The 22,023-nt window shown below is 37.0% G+C and overlaps 4 protein-coding genes across 4 annotated transcripts; 1 reads left to right on the top strand and 3 right to left on the bottom strand.

The window, feature by feature from the left end:
* Positions 1-2,004: 2,004 nt before the first annotated feature.
* On the bottom strand, positions 2,005-6,784 carry LOC132117260 (claudin-like protein ZF-A89). The gene is made up of 2 exons (XM_059526426.1): positions 6,249-6,784; positions 2,005-2,743 (listed from the first exon to the last, which is right to left on the bottom strand). The coding sequence occupies exons 1-2, from the start codon at positions 6,741-6,743 to the stop codon at positions 2,114-2,116; spliced, it is 1,125 nt and encodes a 374-aa protein (XP_059382409.1). The 5' UTR covers positions 6,744-6,784; the 3' UTR covers positions 2,005-2,113.
* A 2,468-nt stretch (positions 6,785-9,252) lies between these two features.
* On the top strand, positions 9,253-19,627 carry cldn3d (claudin 3d). The gene is made up of 2 exons (XM_059526425.1): positions 9,253-9,726; positions 18,790-19,627. The coding sequence occupies exons 1-2, from the start codon at positions 9,265-9,267 to the stop codon at positions 19,468-19,470; spliced, it is 1,143 nt and encodes a 380-aa protein (XP_059382408.1). The 5' UTR covers positions 9,253-9,264; the 3' UTR covers positions 19,471-19,627.
* LOC132117257 (claudin-4) lies at positions 11,115-12,137 on the bottom strand. The gene has a single exon (XM_059526422.1). It carries the CDS (start codon positions 11,960-11,962, stop codon positions 11,327-11,329), a length of 636 nt encoding a protein of 211 aa, XP_059382405.1. The 5' UTR covers positions 11,963-12,137; the 3' UTR covers positions 11,115-11,326.
* Positions 12,883-14,024, bottom strand: cldnb (claudin b). Its single transcript, XM_059526421.1, has one exon. The coding sequence runs from the start codon at positions 13,926-13,928 to the stop codon at positions 13,281-13,283; it is 648 nt and encodes a 215-aa protein (XP_059382404.1). The 5' UTR covers positions 13,929-14,024; the 3' UTR covers positions 12,883-13,280.
* Positions 19,628-22,023: the final 2,396 nt, after the last annotated feature.

The following is a 22,023-nucleotide window of genomic DNA, read 5'->3' as shown; positions in this document are numbered from 1 at the left end:
TTAGATCAAACCAATCTCACGTTTAATTATATTTTCTAGCATTTGCTTTATCTACCATTCTTAGGTTTTTCAATGTGATCATTACTTCACTAAATGCTGCTTCTGGAGCAGTATTATTTGGCATATAAATACAGCATTATTCCCCAGACATAACAGTAGCATTGATCATCGAATCTGTTTAGACCAGGGGTGGCAAACTCCAGTCCTGGAGAGCCACAGCCCTGGAGAGTTCAGCTCCAACCCTATTTAAAACTCACCTAGCTTTATAATAACCCTTCAGTCTTTGATTAGCTCGTTCAGATGTGTTTGAGTAGGGTTGAAACAAAACTCTGCAGGGCTGCGGCTCTCCAGGACTGACATTCGCCACCCCTGGATTAAACCGTTAACATCTCGCTCAAAAAATGACCAAAGAGTATCTATATTTTTCATATTTAAAACCTGACTCCTCTGTATTACATCATGTACTAAAACTGATGGAAAATGAAAAGTTGTGATTTTCTTGGCTGGTATGGCTGGGAACTATACTCTCATTCCGGCATAATAATCAAGCACCTTTGCTGCTGTACCATGTGTGCAGCAGGCGCAGTGATATTACGCAGCGCCTGAAAATAGTCCCCAGCTAGTTTATGTAGTGGCAGCAATAGCAAAATTGTTGGGGACTATTTTCAGGTGCTGTGTAATTTACTTTTACTAAAATTATGTAATTAACAATCCAATATTGTTCAAAATTATTTAGATAAAACCAGATTAAAAAAACGGGGCATTAGCCATTTAAATACAGTTGTCATGTGCCTGGGTAAAATGTACCCACTGGCGCTTTTAAGTATACAGTGACCTCTGGCGGTTCTAATGTTAAAACCGTATTAGATTACCGCGATAAATAAATACTGTCCAACATGAAACACAGTTTTTAGTAACAGTCTCGTGCACACAGCATGGAGTTTCCTAGGCGGAAAAGCTGGGAAAAGCTGGGAAAAGCTGGGAGGTTTTAAAAGAGTGCTAAGGGAATAATACAAGTTAATATAGAAATTAGTTAATTATATGAATGTACCTCTGAAGGTTTTGACTGTTTTCAGAAACAATTCGCTGGCATTTTGTTTTCATCTTCGCTCAATGTAATACCGTAAAGTGTTCTTAATCGCAATACTGCTTTGTCCACAGAGTTTACGGGAAACAGCTCTATTTCAGCTTTTCCATATGCGCCACCTGCTGTCAGAGAGTGGATTGACATTCAGTCTGTGTGCAGTGTCTGTCAGGCCAAAAAAGGACTAAATTGTAACCGGTTGATGAAAGACAAGCTTATGTGGATTCTACACATTTAAAAAAAAAAAAACCTGATAAATTACCTAAACTCATGTAGCAGATAAAAAACATAATTATACAATAATCACTTCCACTTCTATATGTTCTTTATTTAAAGGCTGAAATGAGGTTTACATTAAACTTTTTCAAAGCTTTGGATGAACATTTACATTAGAGATTTCAACATGCTATTAAATTGTCAGTCAAGTTGTCTTTTAAAACCCAAACATCATTGGTAGTTAAGTGATTATGCAAACAGAGTTTTATTTGATTTTGAAACAAAACTTGAAGTGATTTATAGGTCTACAAATTTTATAACCTCTCCCAGCATATTTTAACAGTTGTGATATAAAATTTAAATAAGTCACTTTTATCGTAAGAAATTGCTAATACAACTATGCCTATACTTTAGTTCATATTTTGATTTACAAAAATCTTCCACATCATCTAATTTTTTCGAGACAGGTCAAAATTTTTTTTAGTGAGTTAGACGTAGATTGGTCTATTAAAAAAAAAAAAAAAAAAAAACCCCAACCCACACAGACTCATATCTGATTTGAGATTTAGCAGAGGCTCTGAAGCAAATCACAAGGAAGGAAAACCCTACACAAACAGTTTTGCAATTGGTCTAATGCAACAAAACTTTGACTGGTTTACTTATGGTTGAATTTAGAATCAGTATAAATCATTTACACAAAAACGTAAAACAAACGTGAATTTATTGAATTAAAATGGTCACCCAAGACCAGGGATTAAAATTCATAGCTCTTCCTTCATAAACAGGAGAATTAGTTTCGGTCCAGACTGGGTCTCATACATAGGCTCCTGGAGCGGACCTTGGAGCGGAGTACTTCACGGAATAACCACGACCGTCACTCTTTGGGCACTGACAACAGAGAAGCGCTCCGCCGATGAGCTGCAGACCAGACGCGCCCCAGCCGATGAACAGCGACGCCCCCAGCTCGCGCTTCTGAGCCTCAGACAGAATGGGGTTGTAGAAGTCACGGATGACGGTGTTTGCGCACCAGCAGACCGGGATCAGGCACAGAACGCCACCCACCAGGAAGAAGACGCCGGCCGCGACCCCCACTTTAGCCTTTGCGTCCCGTTCTTCAATGCAGTTGGTGCACTTGCCTCCAGCGACGGCCAGGAGAAGTCCCAAGAAGGTCACGAGGATGGAGATGATAACAAGCGCTCGAGCTGCCTGGAGATCTTGTGGCAGTGCCAGCATGGAGTCGTAGACCTTGCACTGCATCTGACCCGTGCTCTGCTGCACGCAGTTCATCCAGAGGCCTTCCCAGAAGGTCTGCGCGGTCACGATGTTGGTGCCAATAAACGCCGTCACCTTCCACATGGGGAGCGCGCAGATAATGATGTCTCCCAACCAGCCGAGGACCGCGAGGACAGTGGCCAACATCTGAAGTCCAGCAGATGCCATTATGTTTTTGTTAGTGCGCAAAATAACAGACTCTAACAAACTAATGACCGATAAAGTTATTTATAGTGGCTTTTTAGAGGTGTGTGGTTTGTAATGTGATTTGATGCAGCTGGTCAGGATTTCCCGCTCTTTACTCCTAATTAATTTGAGACACAAGGCTGTCTCAATTAACAAACTAAGGACAATCGCAGGTTGTGATGTCCACCTCAATATTTTTGAAATTCTCAATCACTTTTTGAAAGTGATATGGGATATAAACAAAGCACAAAATAAAACACACTTAAATCAAAGTCCCACATTGAGTTTCATGAATCATGAAAGGCTTCATGGAAATTTCATCATCTCCATATTTTTAAAATATTGTTAATTCAAATAAAATTTTATTATCAAAGAAAACATATTATTATTATTCTAGTTAAAACAATATTTTCCCCCTCTTGTTGAGGTAAAAACTTTTATAATTTTTTTTTCAGCATTTCAACACAGCATGTAGCCTAAATTAATAAAAGCATCCTCATGTGTTTGCCTTTATACTATTTGTAAGGATGAAAGAACCTGAGATACTTTGATCTCCTGAGAAACAGACAATACAAACATACACGGGCATCTTCGAGACACCCCACAGAGTGGAGGAGCAGGAGACCTCCTCCCCTTCTGGCCATTTGTTTCATTTTAAATCCCTTTACCCATTCTTTCTTCTACTCAGTCTGTTCAAAATGATTACATGAAAATGTCAATGCAAGTGAACTAACACTCATGTCTAGTATCATTGGAAATGTCTCAGTGCAACTGGTAAAATGGTCTCAATCTTACAAAAGTAGATTAGAAGATAATACAGATCCGAAGAGTCAAGAGATATCTTGATTACTGTGATGGGAGTGCCCTTTCCTAGGGTCCTCCATGTAAATTACCCTTTATTCCCTTTGAGTTGTAAAACCACCCAGGCTTGGGACCTGAGTTAATACAAATTCCAATTGTTAGTTCCTGTCTCCATCTCGGGGGATGTTTGTATTGGTCTGAGGTAAACGATTGCAGCAAAAGGATCAGGGCGATTTCTGTAGCCAGAAAGCCCGTAGTGTGTTGTGTGTCTCTTCACTTCATACTACGTATTTTCTAAGGTCAGTTATGCATATTTTACTTTTAGATGTGTCTTTGAGAATTTGATGTTTTGTATTAATATGATTTGATATGTTTGAATTGGATATGTAATTGGCAGAATACATATTTACCTGACTGATAATAAATTGTTATATTTTATTTTATTCAGTTTTAATCTGTAATTATTGACTCTAGTAGATTATGTTGAATCCTTGTTAGCAACATGAGCACCCGAATGAACGAGTTAATATAAAAATTAAGAGTTAACTAGAATAATCAAATGTCAGAAGAATATTAATTAAAAAGGCATACAACCAATTTGCATTTCAACCTAAATTCGAGGTCATACTAAAATGGAGTCAGATTAAATGATAAAATGGAGTCAGATTTGAGTTTAACCTAAAATGAATAACTCTACGCACTGAAAGACCAAACACGCAGGAAACCTTCATCCAGCATCGGATACCTTCCTTGGGCCGAGTGCCTGGACCTAACACTATTAAACAAAGTTAATTTTAGAATTTGAAATGTTTTTAACACTTTATTTCTTAATTTTTTTTCTAATCGCAAAATATTGAAACACCAAAAAAATTAAAAAGACCCAGAGAAAAATATAAACCCAGGAAAACATTAAAAAAAAAACATTAAGACATGAAAGTAGGTCATGCCATCAGTGGCGTAGCAAGTCAGCCCTGGGCCCACATGCAAAAAAATAGTACAGCCCACCCAAACGGTATGGGCTCCAACACGGTTAACTTATTGTTGATTTTTCTGACGTAAATAACTTTATGTGACTATTCACAAGCTTTTTGAATTACTGTATAAATGCTTGGAAATAATTTTTAACATTGTTTGGGAAACAGTCCTTACTGGCTAGTTAAGTTTCCACAACAATGCATCGTACTATAGTGGTTAATCAGTGAGATATGTTATACAGAAACGCACCCCTGTTTGTGATTTTTTATTTTATTTAACTATGGTTTCGGGAAAACACTTTTAACTACGGTTTCGGGAAACACTGAATCGTTGAACTATATTTGTAATGGCAGAACTTGCAATCATAGTTGGCTAACAATACTTTTGCGACACACATCCCTGTTTGTTTTCTTTATTTTACAAAAGTACAATATTTTGTTGATATTGTGAGTGCAGACAAATAAAAGTAGACACTTTGCAGTTCTTAATGTACACTCGTATACCTTTATGGTAAAAAAGTATGGCTTATTTTAATTGTTTCTACTCTTAAGAAAACAAATGCAAGTCATTGCACAATGCCTTCATGTCCTGCAAATTTTGCTTCAGCTGCCACTCTTCTGGAGTCGATTGGATATTTATCTCACAGGTCTTAAATATTTACATTTATGAAATCCATGAAGTTCCGGTTTCAAATCATGTTTATTTGAAAAGACTAAACTGATCAAACCAATGCTCAACTCACTCACTGTCTGGAGCTGACTGCTTGGTATTAAAAAACACTTACATTTTACAAACAACCACCTTGGAATAATAAGGTTCCATCTGCATGGAGCAGTTTTGAGATACGGGCCCATAAGCACCTCCATTAAAAAATGTAGCAGATACACATTAATCTATTACCATTTCGTCTTGTAGATTTTCTTTATTTAAAAGGCTAAATTGTGAGGTTTATCTTAAACACACCATTAAACTTTTGTCAGTCAAGTTGTCTTTTAAAACCCGAACATCATTGGTAATGTTTAAGTGATTAAACAAAAATTTGTTGATTTTTAAAAACAAAACTTTAAGTGACATAGGTTTGTACATTTTATAACATCTCCAGCATGTTTTAACAGTACAGTGATAAGTCACTATAATAGTGATAATTTGTGACATCCCTATACTTTATTAAACTAGATTGATTAAGAATCTTCCACATCTAATTTAAGACGGATCATTACTTTTTTAAATGAGTGACAAAGAGGTAGATTGGTCTAGTTATATTTAAAAACACACACCTTGCACCAAGACTCCTATCCGATTTGAGAGCTAGCAGAGGCTCTGAAGCAACTCACAAATGAGGAAAACAAGTCACATATGCCAACAATTTTGCCATTCGTCGCTGTAATAATCTTTGCCTTGTTTACTCATGGTTGCATTCGGAGAATCTGTATGAAATCAATAAATAGGCCTAATCAGTTACACAAACGTAAGAAAAACGTGGATTTATTAAGTTAAAATGGTCACTCAAGACCAGGGATTAAAATTCATAGCTCTTCCTTCCTTCATAAACAGGAGAATTAGTTTCGGTCCAGACTGGGTCTCATACATAGGCTCCTGGAGCGGACCTTGGAGCGGAGTACTTCACGGAATAACCACGACCGTCACTCTTTGGGCACTGACAACAGAGAAGCGCTCCGCCGATGAGCTGCAGACCAGACGCGCCCCAGCCGATGAACAGCGACGCCCCCAGCTCGCGCTTCTGAGCCTCAGACAGAATGGGGTTGTAGAAGTCACGGATGACGGTGTTTGCGCACCAGCAGACCGGGATCAGGCACAGAACGCCACCCACCAGGAAGACGACGCCGGCCGCGACCCCCACTTTAGCCTTCGTGTCCCGTTCTTCAATGCAGTTGGTGCACTTGCCTCCAGCGACGGCCAGGATAAGTCCCAAGAAGGTCACGAGGATGGAGATGATAACAAGCGCTCGAGCTGCCTGGAGATCTTGTGGCAGTGCCAGCATGGAGTCGTAGACCTTGCACTGCATCTGACCCGTGCTCTGCTGCACGCAGTTCATCCAGAGGCCTTCCCAGAAGGTCTGCGCGGTCACGATGTTGGTGCCAATAAACGCCGTCACCTTCCACATGGGGAGCGCGCAGATAATGATGTCTCCCAACCAGCCGAGGACCGCGAGGACAGTGGCCAACATCTGAAGTCCAGCAGATGCCATTATGTTTTTGTTAGTGTGCAAAATAACAGACTCTAACAAACTAATGACCGATACATTTATTTATAGTGTCTTTTTAGAGGTGTGTGGTTTGTAATGTGATTTGATGCAGCTGGTCAGGATTTCCCGCTCTTTACTCACAAGGCTGTCTCAATTAACAAACTAAAGACAATCGAAGGTTCTGATGTCCACCTCAGTTTTTTATTTTTATATTCTATCTCATCCTTATCACTTTTTGAAAGTGAAATGATATACACACAAACAAAGCACAACATAAAACATACTTAAATCAAAGTCCCTCATTGAGTTTTATTAATCACGAGAGGCTTCGTGGAAATTTCATCAACTCCTTATTGCCAGATTTTTGACTTATTGCCTTATTATTTGCCTTATTTTCAGTCTATTTTTTAACATATTCTTAATTCAAATAACATTTTATAATCAAAGAAAACATATCATTATTGTAGTTAAAACAATATTTTCCCCTCTTGTTGAGGTGAAAACTTTTATACATTTTATATATTTTTTTTCAGCATTTCAACACAGCATGTAGCCTAATCAGACAAAATAGGTTAGTTTAAAATGCTTTACTTAATACTTAATATTTACTTTATACTGTTAAACAAAGTTAATTTTAGAATTTGAAATGTTTTTAACTCTTTATTTCTTAGGATTTTTTCTAAAATTCATACAAAGAAATTTAATTAAAAACACCCAGACAAAAATATAAACCCAGGAAAACATAAAAAAAAAAAAAAACATTAAGACATTAAAGTGTCTCAAGCCATCAGTGGCGTAGCAAGTCAGCCCCGGGCCCATATAAAATAAATTGTACAGCCCATCCAAACGGTATGGGCTCCAACACGGTTAACTTATTGTTGATTTTTCTGACATAAATAACATGATGTGACAATTAATAAGCTATTTTAATTATGGTATAAATGGTTGAAAATAATTTGTAACATTGTTTGGGAAACAGTCCTGGTTGGCTAGTTAGTTTCCACAACAATGCATCATACTATAGTGGTTAATCAGTGTATGTTGTTGTACGGAAAAGCAACCCTGTTTGTGTTTTTTTTTTTAAACTATGGTTTCGGAAAACACTGAACCATTGAGTTTGTAACGATGGAATTTGCAATCATAGTTTGCTAACAATACTTTTGGGATACACATCTCTGTTTGTTTTCTTTGTTTTACAAAAGCAGAAATTTTGATATTGTGAGTGCAGACAAATAAAAGTAGACACTTTGCAGTTCCCAGTGATGTATACTCTTACCTTTATGACAAAAAATTATGACTTATTTTAAGAGTTTCTACTCTTATTAAGAAAAAAAAATGAAAGTGATCGCGCGGCACCGCCATGTCCAGCAAATCACACTTCAGCTTCCACTCTTATCACAAACAATTGGATATTTATCACACATTTGTCTTAAATATTTACATTTATATTGTGAAATGCATGACTTTTTTATGTCTAAAATCATGTTTATTTGAGAAGGTTAAACGGATCAAACAAATGCTCAACTCACTCCCTGTCTGGAGCTGGCCGCTTTAAAAAAAGCAAAAACTTGAATTTTACAAACAGCCACCTTGGAATTATAAGGTTCTATCTGCATTCTAAGCAGTATTGAGATATTGAGTTTCAACGGGCCCATATGCAACTGTATACCCTACATACACAGACGCTAAATGTCCCAGGCTCATGCAACAAGTGTGTAGCATCTTTGTTTGGATCGTGCTTTAATTGCAGTTGTTGCCTCTAATTTTAAACTAAAATATTTTTAAAGCCAATCTGCTTTTTACAGAGCAAATAAACAATAAGTAAAAAAATCTGCGACCAGTATCAGAATCAGACAATTTGCTTTTAAGTAAATAAATAAACTAAATATCAGAATCTGAATTGGCCATGAAAAATCATGATGGGTACATAATTAAAATATTAAATAAAAGATCTGAGATTGCAATCTGGGTTTTCTTTTTCTTACAGTTCAGTTCTTCACTGATCTTCTGCTTAAAAAAGTTGGTGACCACTGAGCTACACTAATGAACTGCTGAGAACACATTAGGATAAGTGAAAACAACAAAATTCACAGTACAAAATAATGATTTACAGTGTAAGTGAATGTACTGAAAGGCTTCATGAAAATTTCATTTAGCATTTGCAGATTTTTTTCTCAGTGTGGTTTTGCTATGGTCTAAACACTTTCTTAGTTGTGATCTATTTATAATTAAAATTAGAAAATTAAAATGATTATCATCATCATATTTTTCTCTCTTTTGGGGGGGTAAAAAAAAGCTAAACAGAAACAGAGATTTTTCTATTTAATTTTTAAACTATAGCTACTTACAAAAATAAATAAATAAATAAATAAATAAAAAATAAGCACATCCCATTTTGCTTTTCAAGTCCAGTACGTTTGTTCAAATCCCCAAATCCCACCCCGAGCGTTTGGGGGTCTGCATATAAACTCCCTCAGACAATAAAAAAGTTTTAAAAGAAAGGGGTAACGGAACGAGAAGCGCCATGGCATCTTTGGGGCTGCAGATTTTAGGAGTTGCCCTGTCCTCTGTTGGGTTGCTTGGGTCTATCATGACCTGCATCCTTCCAATGTGGAGGGTTACAGCTTTCATCGGCAACAACATCGTGACGGCGCAGATCGTTTGGGAGGGACTGTGGATGTCCTGTGTGGTTCAGACCACGGGGCACATGCAGTGCAAAGTGTACGATTCATTGCTCGCCCTGTCCGCGGACCTGCAAGCCGCGCGCGCTTCGCTCGTCCTCTCCATCGTGCTCTCTGTCTTCGCCATTCTCCTGGCGGTCGTAGGAGGCAAATGCACCACCTGCATCGAGAACAAAACCGTCAAGGCAAGAGTTGTCATATCTGCAGGGCTGTTTTTCATCATCAGTGGACTGCTGTGTCTCACACCCGTCTGCTGGTCAGCGCACGCCATCATCCGGGACTTCTACAACCCGCTCTTGATGGACGCGCAGAGACGGGAGCTCGGGGCGTCGCTCTACACGGGCTGGGGCTCCGCTGGGCTGCTGCTCACCGGGGGAGCGATACTGTGCTGCCAGTGCCCTCAGAAAGACCCACGAGCATTCGCCCCCAAATACCCAGCACCGAGATCAAACGCCTCGGAAAAAGAATATGTATGAAGAACATTTAAAACGTTTGTCTAAGTTTGCTTTTTATTTGTATTATAGACTATTAAGTTCTAAGTAATGATAAAAAAAAGTTAGGCTACATTTTTGACAGTATGGACTATTAATACAGTTGTTTAAATATAACCTAATTGTGAATGTAGCCTACATGATTAGACAGTTTTAATATTAAACATTTCTGTTGTTGTTGTTGTTGTTGATGTAAAAATAGGCCTAATTAAAAAAGTAAAACTAATTAAATAATTAATGCTGAATTCAATTATTGTCATCACGTTAGTTTATGTTGCTGTTGGAATGCAGTATTATTGCAAATGCAGTATTATTAAAACAAAGATTACATATTTCCACCTTCCACATATTTTGATGATCAACAAGTTTTCAGTTTCTGCCATTTTGATCATTTATGTGTGGGGAGCAGAATTATATATATGATTGTCCAGAGATTGTATTTTTAAAAAGTCTGAATTTATGTAAAAATAATTGTTGTACTTTGGTGTTATGTTTTATTGTTTTATTTAAAAAAGAATACATTAAAGCAATATTACAAGTTGTGTTGGGGGGGGGGGGGGGGGTAAAGGCTAGGCTATGTGGCATATACCTGTTCGTTATCAAAATAAATAGGTAAAAATAAAAAAAAAATGATACCCCTCTAGACCGTGATTACTTGGTGTCTTATATTTTCCAAAGTCTAAATTCATCAATAAATAAATAAATACATACATTCTCACATACATTTAATGTGCAGGGCAATTGCACCACTTAATATTTAATTTTTAAAATGTATGCAGCCAACATTAATACACAATACACAAATGAGCACAATTACACACCACGTAAAAAAAAAAATATATATATATATATATCCTTTTTATTATCACAGACATCCTCACTTCTCAGTCAGACATAAAAGTAAAATAAAAACACTTATTTGTCATTTATGTATTCTTTTGTTTTTCCTGGACAGTATATGCTCTTTCCTGTTTAAAACAGATGTAGCAAGGGTCTGTAATTAATGCTTGTGCTTGTTTGATTTTGCAAAATAGTTGGAATGCAAAGAGTTTCTCCTTGGCAGCCATAATAAATTATCCTTTGTATGCATGGGTACAAAAGCAGCGGCACAAAACAGCAGCTGTGGAATGGTCAACAGAGGTGTGTTGACTCACTGTTAAGTGTGTGTGTGTGTCTGTGTTTGCATGAAAGAAACAAAGAGTTTTCAGATATAACATCTGTATTTGGGAATGTTTATTATCAATTACACACAAATACATGTTTAATTTGATCACATTTTTATTGTAAACAAACATTTTCATCATCTTTCTTTCGATCATCTTTATTTAACAAATGACAAAGTCATGACAATTTGTATGATAGTCTATTTCAGTCATTTTACACAGGATACTTGCCACATATCTTAAGGTTATTCTCACACGTAATCCATTGCTGGGATCACAGATATGGCAGGGCTGTATTTGGCTGCCACATAAGGCTTATTGTCATTGGACGGGCAGTTCCAACAAAGCAGCCCACCACCCAGCAACAAGAGGCCTCCAGATCCCCAGCCAATGTAAAGACAGGCTCCCAGCTCCCGCCGCTGGGATTCTGTTACTAAAGGGTTGTAATAGTCTCTGATAAGAGTGTGTGCAGACCAGCACACAGGTATCAGGACAAGAAAGCCAGCAATGATAAAAACCACCCCTGAAACGATGCACGCTCTGGCTTTGGCCACTTCGTCCTCTAAGCAGTTGGTGCACTTTCCTCCAACCACAGCCATCAGGAATCCAAAGATGCCCACCATGATGGAGATGATAACCATGGCTCTGGAAGCCTGCAGATCTTGTGTTAGAGCCAACATGGAGTCGTAGACCTTACACTGCATCTGTCCAGTGCTCTGAACCACACAACTCATCCACAGACCCTCCCAGATGATTTGTGCCGTCACGATGTTCGCTCCAACAAAGGCCGTGACCCTCCACATTGGCATGCCACAGGTGATGATAGTCCCAAACCAGCCTATCATGGCAAGCATGATGCCCAGGATCTGGATGCCTTGAGATGCCATCGATGCAGGTCACGCAATTGGTATTGCACAAAGCATCTGAGGGGTTTTATTTGTCAGGGTTTTATAGCCCTCAAACTTTGGGCGGAGTTCTAGCATAAAAAGAAGCAAAAAGAAAACCAGACATTTGATATTCTTTGATTATTGTTCAAATTGTTTGAAGAGCTAGATTACTTGAGACACCTTCTGGCAGTACAAATATATATATTGTAAAACAAGAAATTCAAGCTAGTAGGCCTATTCAAAGTTTGACAAACATTGACTTTTCTGGTTAAAAATTAACTATTTAACTATTATCTATTTAGCATTTTGGAAAATTGGTGGCTAACTCATATAAATTCCCATTATCTAATGTGTACGTTTTTGTATGATTGTTAGGGGCGGACCTTCATGTTTTCAATATTTGCACGTTTCTGTACAAATAACATCATACAAAATCACCACCTCGTAAAATAGTAATATTTTCTCATGATATTGAGGATAAAAATTCTAATTTAGTGTAATTCTACTTCCTCACAATTGAATTTGACTTGCAATAATGCATCCTGTTTGCTACCACAGTTCAAATTTGAATTCTGAGTAGTGAACCACCTGGTTTCTGTTGAATTTCATAATTAAACTTGTTTTGTTGGAAGAAAAAAAAAGTTCAGAATTTGCCTAATAATTAACGAGCCAAACCTCAGATCTTGTTTAGCCTTGTCTTATTATGTGCATTGGCTCTGAGGAAGAACCTGAAAAACGACACCTGTCCTGGATTTGCTGTTGGACAACTCCCTCTGAGAATGTTTTGTTCACTGGAACTCTTTTGAAATCTTTTAAGAGCAATAGGGTGGGTGACACATAATGGAGGGCTGTAATATGACACCTGTGTTAACGCCCATGCAAATGCATTTTATAAGTAAACAGACACTCCAACAAACAGGTGCGATAAAAATATCATTTTTATTTTCCCTGTACAAAAGTAATATTTACAAAATCATAAAAAGTTCAAATACTGGAAAAAATCAAAATAAATTTTAAATGAAAAAAAAAACATATCAAACTTGACAAATGCTTTGAGAGGAAAATTTGATCATACTTAAACAAGACAGATATCAAATTAGCCTTCTTCAAATGCAAAGGTTTTTTTACGTGGTTCCCCATTTTCCTCATTGTCTTATATGTAGAAAATTTGTAGAAAACTTGTAACATCAGTATTTAATTGATAGCTTTTCAAGTCCTCATGATACCTGTTTGCAAACTCTTTTTTACCCGCTACATCCTGGTCAAACCAAGACTGTAAACATTAAGGCACTATAGAGTTCATTTCAGAGTCCATCATTTAAACAAAGTTCTTGCCAGATGGTGCAGAAGCTGCAGACCGAGGTGCAGCATTATATTTGGCTGTGTATTTTCCTGTTTCCTCCTTTGGTGGGCAGTTGCAGCAGAGCAAACCTCCCCCAATGATCAACAGCGCAGCGGATCCCCAGCCGATGAACAGCGCTGCTCCCAGCTCTCTCTTCTGTGCTTGGTTCAACAAGGGGTTGTAGAAGTCCTGGATGATGACGTTAGCCGTCCAGCACACCGGGATCAGACACAGCACCCCAGCAACGATGAAAATCACACCGGCAGTGACAGCAACTTTTGATTTGGAGCTCTCTTCCTCGATGCAAGTGGTGCATTTGCCTCCAGCCATGGCCAGCATGATACCCAGGATCCCAATCACGATGGAAATGATGGTGAGGGCACGGGCGGCCTGGAGGTCTGAGCTGAGGGCCAGCATGGAGTCGTATACTTTACACTGCATCTGTCCGGTGCTCTGTACGACGCAACTCATCCAGATTCCTTCCCACGAAGTCTGTGCCGTGACAATGTTGTTGCCGATGAAAGCTGTGACTTTCCACATGGGAAGAGCACAAACCACAATGACACCGATCCATCCTATGACGCCCAGGGCAGTGCCCAGTAACTGAAGCCCAGCAGACACCATGATCTTTGATGATTTTCTTTGTCTCTTGAGGTGGCTCTCTTCGCAGTCCTTACAGGTGTATGTCTCAGGAGGCTGTGTGCTGATGCTTTAAAAGAGCCTGTGGAGTTTTGGGGAGGGACTTCTGTCGAATGACTCACTCTGCTGGTTTTGTAGTTACTTCATGGGGTGTGACTAAGTCCAGGCTTGAATGAGTCACTAATATGACATCTTTCGGAGATTTCTGAAGGATCTCAAAACTTATCACTAAGTAAAATATTATAAATAAATGTAAATTAACTAATATATAAAAAATAATTATTCAGTTCAAATAAAAATTGCATTAATGTTTACATTTCATTTAGTACATGATTTTTATTTTAGTTTTAGTTCTTTTATTTTAATTATGGATATTACAAATTGCTATTTATTTAATTTCTATAATTAAAATTCTTAAAAATATAGATATAATAAACTTATATATATATATATATATGTGTGTGTGTGTATGTGTGTGTATATATATATATATATACACACACACACACACACACACACACACACACACACACACACACACACATATATATATATATATATATATATATATATATATATATATATATGCACACTTATAAGTTTATCTGCCTTCAAAACATCCGGTAAAAGAGTCGCAAGATAACATGCGTCATCGACACACCCTTTATGGCATTGGTTCTGGTTTTTGTTCACACACAGCTTGTTCCATTATCATTATCATATTTTTCTGTTTAGGTTTGTGTTGTTTCTTCCTCATGGTCTACAAAGTATGCCTATCAAGAATGTAGCAGCTGGTTTCATATCACACAATAGAGCAGACTTTTGCGATGTTTTCACTAGGTTGTTGAGCACTGACCACAATCTCATCAAACACTCCAATATATCTCATGTAAAGCACTGTTTCTTCTGGATATGACACATATGTAACAAATATGCTATATTTACTTAGTGTCTTACTCAGCACGTTAGCAGTTCCCATGGAAACTATCTCTCGAGAGTTCCGTTGTGCTTTAGTGAGGGGGAGGAGCAGCCCGAATGCACCTGTACCCACCTGAGCCGGTCAGACTGGTTCCTGCCGGAGAACAGGTGAAATATTTACACTTTTCGTCAGGGCAAGACTGAACAGCTCATAACTGATCCTTGCATCAAAAACCTGTTCAACTGTCAGTAACAGAGAATTATCAAATCTTGACAACAAAGTTTGAGTTTATGTGTGTATATAGGCTACACGAAACAAGCTTCATTGTTATCCACAACATGAATCCTCATTTACAAAGAGACAGGAATGAGTTAATATTGTTCCTCAATGTGAACAAATTGGTTATGCTATGAATAACAAATATATCTGAATGTGAGGAACTATATTACATTATGCATCAAATATTCTAACATTTGTGGCACATATAATTCTAATTCTATAGTTATCTTAACTGAAGAATAATAGTAAGGCCAATGTAATGTCCCAGCTTGGCAAAGGGTGTGTTTGTGTCTTCCTTGTGTATTTAAATCTTCAGCAGAATATCACATTCAGAAAACACGATCTTAGTCAAACAGAGACACCCTCTCTTGTTGATAAGAGGCTGTTTCACATGGGACTGGTTCTGAGAAAACTGTAAGCCTTGAACTTAACAGATTAACATAACTTTTTTGAAACATAAAATATATAATATTGAAACATTTCAACTTAGTGATGGGTGTTAATTATATGAGCAACATGAATATGATGGATATAAACAACACAAAATTAACATTTAAGGAATTTAGTAGATGCTGCATTTACAAAAAAAAATACAATTAAATGAAATCTGATACTGTTCTGTTTGCAAGCACAAAATGCAATTCAGAAAGTTAGCCTACCTTTTTACATAGGCCTATACAAATACAAACAGTGTGACTTAATACAACTTAATAGTGTGTCATAATATATAAGTCAACAAAACGATTCATTTTCGTGTATTACATGTGATTGACGGTTGTTTTGTATGGTAAGTGTGTGACCACTAGTGGCTACATATGTAATAGCATTTAAGACGTGTTTTGTCGTTTATTATTTTTACAAGAAATGCAAAAATACTTTTCAAACTTTTGATATAATTTGTAATGAGTTGAAAGTGTTTTAGACCTCCTTTACGCGCGGGGCTTATTTATTGATTATTATTATTTGTTTATTTTAAAGTGAAATGTATGCCTTTTGCGGCAGTTGTCTCATTATGTCCACATTTTAAATTATAAAATTAAAATGATAAAATTAGATGATAGATATATATTTTTTTAATTTTCATCGTATTTTAAGTCTCTAGAATTAAATATGGTATACTGCAATATAGCTACAACTGCACCCAAAATGCAAAACAATTAATTAAATGTTGTAAAAATTAAATAAGAAAATAATTTAAAAAAAATTTTTGCTGGCTGGGTCATGGATGTAGAAAGGCGATTCAACCTGTTTAAGAAAGAAATAAATAGCCTAAAAAATAAATAAATAAAAACCTTAAATCTACTCACGATATAATTGTAAATAACCTACTTCGAGTGAAGGGACCACTGGCCACTCCCACAACTCCGCCCCTTTAAAAGAACAACATCTTTCCACTGAAACACATTAGTCATCGGCATTAAGGTGCCTCAGAGAAACTCATTTAAATATTATCGCTGTTCTCTGAGACGGAAGTAGGCCAACACACTGCAAATGATGTCATGTTAACCTATCAAACACAGACAGGTTTTGGACTGTCTTGTAAACATGGCAATAATTTCTGCTTCTCTTTTATCTCACTTCACATAAAAAGTTATATGGATTTAGGATTTGTACTACAAAGCTTTTCAATATCCTCATCTTCAGGATCTCTGGTTGTGCCCGGCTTCAACATACTGTAGAATAAATGAACCATTAGAGCAACTGAGTCAACTGAAAAAAAAAAAAGTTTATAATTTAGGGGTAAAATTGCATGTTAAAGACATTTCGGTCAATTTAATACATCTTCACACCCATGATAGTTTGTGAAAGCCAAATATATGTGGTTTTGGTATTGATTTAATATTAATGTCATGATAAAAGCATGAGTAATGTTTTAACATTTTGGTTAAATAAAAACTTCGTAGTACTTTTGTAAACAGTAACACTCTTACTCACAAAAGTAAATTTAATTTCAACATTGCCAGTTACTGCTGCTTTCATAAGTGTATAGACGTCTGAAGAATTGTGTATTTTTTTTTCCAAACTTTAAAACACATTTTGGCTACCACAGATTCAACCTATGTGCTTGTGCTCTCTTTCACAACATGTTTTTGCATTTTTTTATCAGTTCCTTAGTTTCACTTCTGTATACACTTGTTTTGGGGTTGCGTCACTAAATTTAATAATCCTTACCAGGAAATATTTTGCATACAGCTAGATTTTATGACCTGCAATTGAAGTTGGCCTATATTGCTTCTAGGACTTTGAATTCAGTAGTTTGTGTTTACTGCTTACTACTGAAGAAGGAAGACTTTGTGAGAAAGTGTAAATTTATATTGTATTTCACTGAGGAAGTTTATAAACAATAACAGCAATGTTTTTCCAGACAATTTCCGCATCCCTTGTATACAGTACAGACCAAAAGTTTGGACACACCTTCTCATTCAAAGAGTTTTCTTTATTTTCATGACTATGAAAATTGTAGATTTACACTGAAGGCATCTAAACTATGAATTAACACATGTGGAATTATATCTGGAATTACATACATAACAAAAAAGTGTGAAACAACTGAAAATATGTCATATTCTAGGTTCTTCGAAGTAGCCACCTTTTGCTTTGATTACTGCTTTGCACACTCTTGGCATTCTCTTGATGAGCTTCAAGAGGTAGTCACCTGAAATGGTCTTCCAACAGTCTTGAAGGAGTTCCCTGAGAGATGCTTAGCACTTGTTGGCCCTTTTGCCTTCTGTCTGCAGTCCAGCTCACCCCTAAACCATCTCGATTGGGTTCAGGTCCGGTGACTGTGGAGGCCAGGTCATCTGGCGCAGCACCCCATCACTCTCCTTCTTGGTCAAATAGCCCTTGATGCCTTCAGTGTGACTCTACAATTTTCATAGTCATGAAAATAAAGAAAACTCTTTGAATGAGAAGGTGTATCCAAACTTTTGATCTGTACTGTATATATATATATATATATATATATATATATATATATATATATATATATATATATATATATATATGTTTCAATTTTCAAAAGCAATTATATGATTTAAAATGAATGATGTAAATAAATAACATAATTTTTTAGCATTTTCCTGAATTGGATTAACTGCATTGCATGCTTTAAAAAAACTAGCTGTGTATCACCTAAGTCATATAATTTGACTAGGAGATTGTTTTAGGTGAACTATTCATTTAAGACTTAAGCATGCATGCATTATGGCCAACACTAAGGTTTTTGCATTGGTGTTGTCAATGATTGTCCATTAATGAGCATTTTTACAGGTCTACTTTGAGTTATCTATTAACATGGACAAATAGTCCCAACCTTTGGTTTAAACAAACTGTTACCGGAAGCTACATTGCCTAAGTGCTACACAGAAAGAAGCTCCCATTTTTTATGAGGATGCTAACCAATACCAAGATTGTGCCTTATCACCTAATGTCAGAATCCAAGTAGGTCAGCCCTTTTTCTCACAAAAGGGGAAGTTTCTACCAGGACAGAACATTCCAGCCGTCCTTGAAGTGGAGATTCATTGTCTCAACAGCCACCTCCATGCTTGAATGGTCCTTTGGTGATTTTAGAGATTCCTGAAGTAATAGTCTGAAGGACAGTGAGCCTTAGTGAACAAAAGAGAGAGCATAAAAGAGATTTTAAGGGAGTCTGAAAGGACAAAGTGCGAAGACATGGCAGCTTTCGGTCTGGAGTTAGTGGGAGTCACGCTCTCGGTTCTTGGCTGGCTTCTCAGCATTGTGTGCTGTGCTTTGCCCATGTGGAGGGTCACCGCGTTCATCGGTAACAACATTGTCACGGCGCAGGTGTACTGGGAGGGAATCTGGATGAGCTGTGTGATTCAGAGTACTGGACAGACGCAGTGTAAAGTCTACGACTCCATGTTGGCTCTTCCCGCAGACCTACAGGCGGCCCGTGCTCTGGTGGTGGTGTCCATCATTGTGGGTGTCCTTGCGCTCTTTGTCGCTATAGTCGGGGCAAAGTGCACCAACTGCATTGAAGATGAAGGAGCCAAAGCCCGTGTGATGATCAGCTCTGGTGCTGCTTTCATAACGGCTGCGGTCATGCAGCTTATTCCAGTGTCCTGGTCAGCCCACACCATTATTTTAGAGTTCTACAGTCCTCTTATTCTAGAAGCTCAGAAGAGAGAAATAGGTGCATCTCTGTACCTCGGCTGGGCCGCCGCGGCACTGTTGCTGGTCGGAGGCTCCATCCTGTGCTGCAGTTGCCCACCTAAGGATAAGACAAGGTACCCACCGCAAAGTCGTATTGCCTACTCAGCCCCCCACTCAATGGCTCCGAGTACCTACAACAAAAGAGACTATGTCTGAGGACCTCAGAACACTTAGATTTTTTCTTTCATTGAAAGATAATTGTGAGTTGAGTTGGAGGTAACTCAAAATGTAGTTTACTTTTTCTCCATGTGACTATTTCTACATGCTGTTGTTTTGTCCAATGAGTGTCCATTGTCACTCCACACTTTTTTTTTTTAGATATATTTTAGCACCACTTTCATAAATCGTCTACATTGTTTGGACTGTATGTTTTAAATCAAATTCATAAGTTGATTTATAATGGGAAAATGTCAGTGGTTTTATTTTTGTAGTCTTTCGTGCTTTCATTTACAGTTTGAGCTTTGGCTGTTTGAGAATTCATATTTTTATACTTTCATTTATCCTAAAAGAGTAATAACGACTTAAAACAAAATGGAAAATCTTGAACTAATATGTTTATACTTAGCTTGAACTGCAATCAACTCTGTTAATGTTTAGTTGTGTTTATGGTTTATTTCAGTGGCATTCTCATTCTCTGAAACACTGTTAAAATCGTACAGACAACTGTCTAGATATGGAAAATATCTACACAGTAGCTTTGGACTTTAGCAATGACCATCAGCAAGATCTTTTTTTACAGCGTATCTGTATGTGTTACAAAATAAATTATGATTGGATGTATGTATGCAAAACTGAAAAAAAGGAAAACATTTGTTTTGTTTCTCTCAGTAGAGAGACACAAACACCAGACTGGATTTAACCTCTCGGTTCAAGTTCCACACAACAGAGAAACTATGAAACTATGTGCAGGCACCTCCCAAACTTTGGTTAGTTTATTGTTCATGTTTGTGTTTGGTTGTTTATCAATTAGAACATGTATTTGAATAAGTATCATTGATTTATAATTCACTTCCTGATTATATAAAACAATTAACACCAATAAATGAAAGAATCTCCAATGTGTTTTTTTAGCTCTTTGATAATTTGTTGAGTTTGAGGGTTTCCACACTGTGCGCTGAACCAAGATTTATCTTTTTAAACATTGGGTAAAGGCCTCTTTTAAGTTAAGTAACGTTTCACATGTTGCAATATGGTTATTATGGTAACAGTGTAAAACAGTGAGTAGCTATAATGTTTTAGCAAACACTTATAAACCAAAGATTGCTTACCTCATTACATATTCATGAGCGTTGTTCGCCGCTGAAACTCGAACGCAATGACGTACAGCGACGGCAAACGAACTGTACGTAACTACTGTACAACAAATAAATTGTTTGGAAGAGTAATACCAAAGTCTCTTCAAGGGTATTCTATAGTCTTTGGTAATACAAACATTTGTTGAGATGAGTAAATAAACAGGCTAGTTTAAATGAGGTAACGAAAAAAGTCAGTTTATTATACAAATCTATAATTATCAGGGAAATCCAACTCAACATAATCAGCTAGCCTATATAATTTTCACTACATGAATGCACGAACGAATGAATGAATAGAGTGTTATTGCATTACTGCTTAGTTGACCATTGGACCGGTAGGCCTACATTTTACAACTTAAGTATATTAATATGTTTGTTTCGTTATTTCACCTGCTCATTTCGTAATTTGTAGTGTAAAAATGTTTAATCAACGCAGACGCCATGTCTTTGTTTTTCATATAGTTTGTTTTATGTCCACTTGTATTGTTTTGTTGGGGTAATGCATTACAAGTAACGCGAGTTACGTAGGCTAGGCAGAATACCTTTTTCAAGAAAGCTAGTTAGTAAAGTAACGCATTATTAAAAATTAATTTATAATAAAATAGGCTATCTGAGTTACTTTTTCAAATAAGTTACGCAACTTACTTTTGTTTTCCTATTTATTGATTGACAGCTCTCCTGTCCCCATGTTGAGAGATATCAGGAGTAAGTGCAAAGGCATTGTCTGCTATGTGTAACTAAATATAACCATGCATTTACCCACTGGGCAAAGTTACGTCCAGTGGACGTCTTTTTTATGTCTTTGCTGACGTTGAAAAGACGTCCACTGAGGAGCCAGAATGAAAGTTTTTATGACATCTTTTTTTAACGTCTTCTGTACGTCTGATTTAGACGTTCACAGAACCTCCTTACAAGGTTACAAACTAGTTCAAAAGTGGTCAGTGGACATATTTTCAACATCATTTAAGGTTCATTTAGGCATAATTTATACTTTTTCTGGACCAAATCAACACTCTCGGGATTTAGACTAGTGTTATTTCAATGTAATTTCCAGATTTTTGTCCTAAAATCAAGAAAACAAAATAATCTTTATGAAATAATGAAAGAACTGACGATTGAGCATGTGGTAAAATCAACTGCAAATCAAAGACATTAAATCTCTGAAGATCTCAGCAAAGGAGGATCAAACATCTCCACAAACAGCTTCATCAGGTTCACTCATTAGATTGGCTTTATTTCTGTCAGACATCTAGAGAAGCTCTTATTGAGAATTAACAGAGGTTTAAATGTTGATATTTGATTCATTTGAAGTTACCATTGTGGTGATCGGTGTTTGGTTTAGTTGGGATCTTGGTCCTCATACTTCTTGTGTTAGCTTGTCTTTGGCTGTTGTAACTGTGTGTTATAAAGAACT

The sequence above is a fragment of the Carassius carassius genome, chromosome 36, assembly GCF_963082965.1.
Source record: "Carassius carassius chromosome 36, fCarCar2.1, whole genome shotgun sequence".
In the NCBI taxonomy this organism is placed as follows: domain Eukaryota; kingdom Metazoa; phylum Chordata; class Actinopteri; order Cypriniformes; family Cyprinidae; genus Carassius; species Carassius carassius.
Note: the sequence above shows the minus strand (reverse complement) of the source record. Positions and strands in the feature narration are given on the sequence as shown.